The sequence below is a fragment of the Piliocolobus tephrosceles genome, chromosome 14 (assembly GCF_002776525.5).
Source record: "Piliocolobus tephrosceles isolate RC106 chromosome 14, ASM277652v3, whole genome shotgun sequence".
Lineage (NCBI taxonomy): Eukaryota > Metazoa > Chordata > Mammalia > Primates > Cercopithecidae > Piliocolobus > Piliocolobus tephrosceles.
In genome coordinates, this window is record NC_045447.1 from 83127678 (window position 1) to 83135767 (window position 8090).

General features: G+C 43.5%; 1 protein-coding gene across 2 annotated transcripts in view; it reads left to right on the forward strand.

Moving 5' to 3' along the window:
- Window positions 1-4304, forward strand: part of FXN (frataxin) — a 37588-nt gene extending 33284 nt beyond the window's left edge. Inside the window, exon 5 of one of the 2 annotated variants that reach the window (XM_023213238.2) lies at window positions 2714-4304. In XM_023213238.2, the coding sequence (XP_023069006.2) occupies window positions 2714-2864 (151 nt within the window). In that variant the 3' untranslated portion in view covers window positions 2865-4304. The remainder of the gene's footprint in view (window positions 1-2713) is intronic. The other variant, XM_023213239.3, reaches the window with a different exon arrangement.
- The last annotated feature ends 3786 nt before the right edge of the window (window positions 4305-8090 follow it).

Below are 8090 nucleotides of genomic sequence, written 5' to 3' on the forward strand. Positions count from 1 at the left end.
GTTTTCAGAGAGAGATGGTCTGCTATAAGAAAACGGCCCAGGGCATAGGCACAGTAGCTCACGCCTGTAATCCTAGCACTTTGGGAGGCCGAGGCAGGCAGATGGCCTGAGCTCAGGAGTTCGAGACCAGCCTGGGCAACATGGTGAAATCCCGACTCTACCAAAAATACAAAAATTAGCCGGGTGTGGTGGTACATGCCTGTGGCCCCAGCTACTCGGGAGGCTGAGGTGGGAGGATTGCTTGAGCCTGGGAGGCAGAGGTTGCAGTGAGCCAAGATGGCACCACTGTACTCCAGTCTAGGTGACAGAGTGAGACCCCATCTCAAAAAAAAAAAAAAAAAAAGAAGAAGAAAATGGCCCAGGAAGTCTGGAGGGCTGCCGTGTCCATTGAGAGAGTGTTCCAGGCGCTCCAAAAAGAAAATGACCACAACAAGCAGAAATTGGCTGACTATGAGGCCAAGTTCCAGCCTTTTCCAAGTGGCTTTTGGCTCCTGGGGCCCCGCCCACAGCTGACAGGGGTCTGGAAGTGCCACACGGACCATGGGCTGCCAGGGCACCCAGGAGGGAGGCAGGTCACAATGTGAGGGCTTGGGGCTAGAGCACCAGCCGGTTTGATTCTGTTTTCCCTGTACCTGGGTCCTGAATGCCCAGAGACTCGGAAACACCAGCTGGTGCTGCTCCCTTTAAAGCACTTTTGATTAATCTCTTGTTAATTTAGCAACTGTTATTAGTTGATGCTGCAGTTGCTCTTATTGAAGTTTGATTGATAGTGTTAGGATCATAAGGTACTATTTTTCAAATAAAGATTGTTTACATTAAAAAAAAAATTTTGTTTTTTTCCTCTCAGCCTTTCACATTGGTTCAAAATCTCTTTCATCCAGCTACATTTCTGATTTTTTGTTGTTGTTTTCCTTAATTTTATTTATTTTTAATTAAAAAAAATTTTTTTGTCAACATGGGGTCTCACTTTGTTGCCTAGGTTGGTCTCAAACTTGTGGCTTCATGTGGTCCTCCCACATCAGCCTCCAAAACTGATGGAGTTATGGGTGTGAGCCACTGCACCCGGCCTGTTTTTTTTGAAGTTGATAACTTTTCAGGTTCTGTGGGATCAGTAGTCTTTCCTCCCACCTTACCCACCCTGAGGAGGTTGCAGGATGGAATAAAGGAGAGTTCTAGGGACACTTGCGCATCAGTGCCTGTGCTCAGAGCATCTCAAGCAGTGTGAAGGGGTCTAGAGGTTTCTCAGGCTCTGCCTGGCAACCCAATAGCAGCATCAAAGTATAGGGCCAAGGTCCTGATCCTTGGGCTTGGTGTGGTTTATTAGTTATTTTTATGTGACCCTGATGGTTTGGTTCACTCATTTTTTTATCTACATACTGGGAACAGGTTCAAGCCCCAGCATTTGGTTGATAATGCGGGAATCCTTGATACCTTTCTTGCCCAAGCTTCCCTTTCTGGTGACCTCCTCCTAGCCTCAGTCTTTGGAAAAGCCCTCCTTGAGTGCTCAGGCAGATTCAGGTGCCCTTTCTTCTGGGCTCCTGTGCACTCTGTTCTTACCTCCATCAGGGTGCCACATGCACCAGTGTTATCTGATTCCATGGCCATTCATCCATGAGGCCATGAAGAAGTGGAATGTACATCTGGTATACCAAGACATGGCGGAAGCCAGCCTCCAATCTGTCCACATGAATACGGCATTCCCAAAGCGACGTGCATGTGCCGTTGTTCACTGGATGAGCTTGAGGTGGATGAACTAGCCCACCAGGCTCTCAATGTCATGAATTTAACATTGAATTAAGAAAAAGATTTTTAAAAAATAATAGTTTAGGTGATTGCTGGGGTGCTAGGAGAGGAAGGAATAGGGAATAACTGTTTAATGGGTGTAGTTGGCCTTCTGTATTTGTGGGTTGCACATCTGCTGATTCAACCAACCATGGATCAAAATATTTGAAAATAAAAAGCAATAAAACAATGAAAATGATACAAATAAAAAACCAATATAACAACTATTAACATAGCATTTACTTTGTACTAGGCATTATAAGTAACCTAGAGATGACTTAAAGTATGTGGGAGGATGTGCCTAGGTTAGATGCGTGTATTGTACCATTTCATATCAGGGACTTGAGTACCCACGGATTTTGGTATCTGCAGATCCTGGAACCCCTTCCCCATAGATACCAAGGAACAACAGCGCTAGCTTTCCTTTTGGGGTGATGCAGATGTTTTGGAGCTAGAGGTAGTGGTTACACAACATTGTAAATGTACTAAATGCCACCAAATTATTCATTTTTAAATGGTTAATTTTATGTTATGTGAATTTCACCTTAACAACTAATAATAGTATAGGTAAGGCACAAGTTACATCAGTGGCACAAAAATGGCCCTAATTTTTAAACACTACTCTAGCATAGCAGATATCACATGTGAGGCAGCAAAACCTGGAGATCAAAGTGTGATACCTGGAGACTTATCAGTAAGGGTCAAATGTTTTTTCAGGTTTTGAGAATGATTCTGGGAATTGTTCCAGAAGATCTATTGTATAACTCTTCTTAGATGCTAAGGTAAGAAGTCAGATATACACTGTAGCTCATTTTGTGTTATTTTCTAGAGCCTTACTCCAGTCAATTTCTTGGGGGCAGCGTTTGTGGAATCAGCGGTTCATCTGAAGGGCTGTGCTCTGGAATTACTATGTATTTGTTTTGTCTTCCAGTGGACCCAAGCGTTATGACTGGACTGGGAAAAACTGGGTGTATTCCCACGACGGCGTTTCCCTCCATGAGCTCCTGGGCGCAGAGCTCACTAAAGCCTTAAAAACCAAACTGGACTTGTCTTCCTTGGCCTATTCCGGAAAAGACGCTTGATGCCCAGCCAAGTTTTAAGGACTTTAAAAGCTATTAGGCCAATACCCCAGCTTCATTATGCAGCTGAGGTCTGTTTTTTTGTTGTTGTTATTTTTTTCATTCCTGCTTTTGAGGACAGTTGGGCTATGTGTCACAGCTCTGTAGAAAGAATGTATTGCCTCCTATCTTGCCCCCAAGTTCTGATTTTTTATTTCTACAGAAGATTTTTTGGATTGTCTGATTTCCTCCCTCACATGATATCCCTTATCTTTTACAATGTCTTATGCCTATCCCTGAATATAACAACCGTTAAAAAAAGCAAAATAATAAGAAGGAAAAATTCCAGGAGGAAAAATGAATTGTCTTCACTCTTCATTCTTTGAAGGAGTCACTGCAAAAAGTACATGAAGAGCAGCTGGTCAACCTGCTCACTGTTCTGTCTCCAAATGAGACAGATTAAAGGGTAGCCTACAAATGTTTTCAGGCTTCTTTCAAAGTGTAAGCACTTCTGAGCTCTTTAGCGTTGAAGTGTCGAAAGCAACTCACATGGAAAGACCGTTTCTTATTTGTGATTTGTGGCTGCCAGGGTGTGGCCTATACTGGGTTGTCCAGGAAGACCCAGTGCTGTTCCTTCCGCATATTCACATATGTGTCTGTGTGTATATATATATTTTCACTTTAGGGGTTAGTATGGAATCAGCTGCTACAAGAATGCAAAAAATCTTCCAAAGTCAAGAAAAGAGGAAAAAAAGCCATTTTCATGAGCTGAGTGATATAGTGTAATAAACAAAATCATGGAGCTGAGAAGATGCCTTGTAAATGTAAAGGGGCATATAAATGAAAGAGATACTCATGTTGATAAAGAGAGCCGTGGTCCTAGACATAGTTCAGCCACAAAGTAGTTGTCCCTTTGTGGACAAGTTTCCCAAACTCCCTGGACCTCTGCTTCCCCATCTGTTAAATGAGAAGATAGAGTATGGTTGATTCCCAGCATTCAGTGGTCCTGTCAAGCAGCCTAACAGGCGAGCTCTAATTCCCATTGGGTAGATGAGGGGATGACAAAGAATAGTTTTTAAGTTATATAGGAAGCATTGTTAGTGGTGTTGCCCCACTGAGATTTCAGTTGAATTCATGTGAGAATAATAGCCATCCTTGGCCGGGCATGGTGGTTCACACCTGTAATCCCAGCACTTTTGGTGGCCGAGGTGGGTGGATCCCCTGAGGTCAGGAGTTCAAGACCAGCCTGGCCAACATGATGAAACCCCATCTCTACTAAAAATACAAAAATTAGCTGGGCATGATGGCAGGTGCCTGTAATCCCAGCTACTCGGGAGGCTAAGGCGGGAGAATCGCTTGAACCCGGAGGCAGAGGTTGCAGTGAGCCGAGATCGTGCCATTGCACTCCAGCCTGGGTGACTGAGCAAAACTCCATCTCAAAATAACAATAATAATAATAATAATTAGCCATCCTTTATTGTAGCCTTACTGGGTTAAGCCTATTATACCACACTACCTCATTTTAATTTTTACTGACCTGCACTTTATACATAAAGCAACAAGCCTCCAGGACATTAAAATTCACACAAAGTTATGCTCATATTATTTTCTTACTTAAAGGAGGATTTATTAGTGGCCGGGTTCACGCCTGTAATCGCAGCACTTTGGGAGGCCGAGGTGGCCGGATCACCTAAGGTCAGGAGTTTGAGACCAGCCTGGCCAACATGGTGAAATCCCATCTCTATTAAAGATAAAAAATTAGCCGGGCATGGTGGCACGCACCTGTAATCCCAGGTACTCGGGAGGCTGAGACGGGAGAATTGCCTGACCCCGGGAGGCAGAGGTTGCAGTGAGTCGAGATCATGCCTGAGCGACTGAGTGAGACTCCATCTCAAAAATAAAAAAGAAGGGTTTATTAGTGACAAGTCTGTATTAATATGTAGCAAAGGTTTTTCCAATGGGTGAATAAAAACACATTCTGTTAAGTTAAGCTGGGAGCAGTGGCATATACCTATATTCCCAGCTACTCTGGAGGCTGAGACAGGAGGATTGCTTGAAGCCAGGAATTGGAGATCAGCCTGGGCAACATAGCAAGATCCTATCTCTTAAAAAAAGAAAAAAAAAACCTCTTAATAATAAAACAGTATAAACAACAGCTAAATAAGTAAAATATTTTCTTTCTTCTGAAATAAAATTATTTTTTGAGTCTGATGGAAATGTTTAAGTGCAGTAGGCCAGTGCCAGTGAGAAAACAAATAAAATCATACATGTTTGTGTGTGTGTGCATCTTGCTTCTACTGAAAGTTTCAGTGCACGCCACTTACTTAGAACTTGGTGACATAATGTACTCCTTTGTCTGGGACACAGCACAAACTTAAGAGGTATGCAGTGGGGCTGCTGTGACATGAAAGTGGAAGTTAAGGAATCTGGGCTCTTATGGGGTCCTTGTGGGCAAGCCCTTCAGGCCTATTTACTTTTATTTTACATATAGCTCTAATTGGTTTGATTATCTAGTTCCCAAGGCAGTGGGAGATCCCCATTTAAGGAAGGAAAAGGGGCCCAGCACAGTGGCTCATGCCTGTAATCCCAGCACTTTGGGAGGCTGAGGCAGGTGGATCACCTGAGGTCAGGAGTTTGAGACCAACATGGGGAAACCCTGTCTGTACTAAAAATATTTAAAAATTATCTGGGCATGGTGGCTCATGCCTATAATTCCAGCTACTCAGGAGGCTGAGGCAGGCGAATCGCTGTAGCCTTGGGGGTGGAGGTTGCAGTGAGATGAGATCATGCCACTTCACTCCAGCCTGGCCAACAGAGGCACACTCTGTCTCAAATAAATAAGTAAGGAAGAAAAGGGACTTCAAACACATGAACAGCAGCTGGGGGAAGAATCAAAATCATATTCTGACAAGCAAACTGGAAAAGTACCACCGTGTGGACCAATCGCCCCCCCACCACAGACCCTGGGAACATCGCCTCATTTATGGTATGGTCCAGTCATCCACGTGAAGGATGAGTTTCCAGGAAAAGATTATAAAATGTTCACTATAACATACTGGGGGAGGTGAGGAATTGCATAATACAATCTTAGAAAACTTTTTTTTTTCTTTTCTGTTTTTTTGAAACAGGATCTCACTTTGTCACCCAGGCTGGAGGACAGTGGTGCAATCAAAGCTCATGGCAGCCTCGACCTCCCTGGGCTTGGGCAATCCTCCCATAGGTGTGAACCACCATACCTGGCTAATCTGTGTATTTTTTATAGAGATGGAGTTTCACCATGTTGCCCAGGCTGGTCTCAAACACCTGGGCTCAAGTGATCTGCCTGCCTCGTCCTCCCAAAATGCTGGGATTACAGGTGTGTGCCACAGGTGTGCATCAGAAAGCTTTTTCTATTATATTTACCTTCTTGAGTGGGTAGACCCTCAGCCACATAGAAAATAAAACATGCCGGCATGACTTACCATGACTTATTTAGCTCTCTCGAGTTGCAAAGAAGCAATGAGGTATGTAAAAGAGAACCTGGGTTTTTGAATCACAAATTCTAGAATTTAATTGAAACTCTGCCTCTTGTTTGTTGATACACAGGCCTCATTTTTTTTTTTTAATCTATAAAATGGAGATATCTAACATGATGAGCCTGGACCCACAGGCAAAACACAGTCCTGATGTGAGAAGCACTCAATTCATGATAACTGTTGTTCTCGCGTGCACAGCGTAATTTCATATTCACATTGGAGGACTTCCCCCAAAATATGGATGGCATTCTCTACTCAACCTTGAACTTAATCAAAGTATTCATTTTACTTAACTTCGTAGTAATCAAAATATTCATTTTAGTTAACTTCGTAGTAGATTCTGGTTCCCTGGAACCATTTATCTTGTGCCTTACCGTGCTTATATTTTACTCCATCTTCTGTACACCTTATAAAAATATTTTGGCCAATTTAAAATTTGACAGTTTGCATTAAATTATAGGTTTACAATATGCTTTGTCTGGCTATACTTGCCCCAAATTCTGATAAATGCTTTTGCCACCTCTAAAGGAAGACCCGTGTTCATAATGATGGAGTTTGTGTGGATTAACCATGCAAGGTTGCCAAGGAAAAATCGCTTTACACTTCCAAGGTACACACTAAGATTAAAGTAATTTTAGTCCATGTCCAGTTGGATTCTTGGCACAGTTATCTTCTGCAAACTAAAACAGCTACATGCCAGCAAGGGAGAAGGGAAGGAGGGGCGAAGTTTTGAAATTTCATGTAAATGTATGGTGCTGTTCAAAACGACGAGTTCATGACTTTCTGTGTATACAGTAAGAAATTCGCTTTTGTTGTTGTTGTTGTTGTTGTTGTTGTTGTTGTTGTTGTTTTGAGATGGAGTCTTGCTCTATCGCCCAGGCTGGAGTGCAATGGCACGATCTGGGTTCACTGCCACCTCTGCCTCCTGGGTTCAAGCAATTCTCTGCCTCAGCCTCCCGAGTAGCTGGGATTACAGGCACCCGCCACCACACTCAGCTAATTTTTGTTTTTATTTTTTTTCATTTGTTTGTTTGTTTTTTGAGATGGAGTCTTGCTCTGTCACCCAGGCTGGAGCGTAGTGACACAATCTCAGCTCACTGCAAGCTCTGCGTCCCGGGTTCATGCCATTCTCCTGCCTCAGCCTCCCGAGTAGCTGGGACTACAGGTGCCCGCCACTACGCCTGGCTAATTTTTTGTATTTTTAGTAGAGACGGGGTTTCACCGTGTGAGCCAGGGTAGTCTCGATCTCCTGACCTCATGATCCACCTGCCTCGGCCTCCCAAAGTGCTGGGATTACAGGCATGAGCCACTGCACCTGGCCTAATTTTTGTATTTTTAGTAGAGAAGGGGTTTCACCATCTTGGCCAGGCTGGTCTTGAACTCCTGACCTCGTAATCCACCTGCCTCAGCCTCCCAAAGTGCTGGGATTACAGGAATGAACCACCGCACCCAGCCAGAAATGCCTTTTAATCTTTGGTTTCACTTAATTAGCCAGGACCCTTGGAGTGCATCCCAAAGTACCTGATCAGTAGCCCCTTTGGAGTGTGAAACTCAGCTCATTTATATCCCTGCATCTGCCACAGAGACAGAATCCAAGCTCATATGTTCCATCTTCTCTGGCTGTATCGTTTAAGGAATGGAAAGCACCAGAACAGATTTATTGAAATGTTTATTAGCTGAATATTTATTTAGACAGTTGAGGAAAACACCAACACCCAGTAGTAAAATTGGCTCT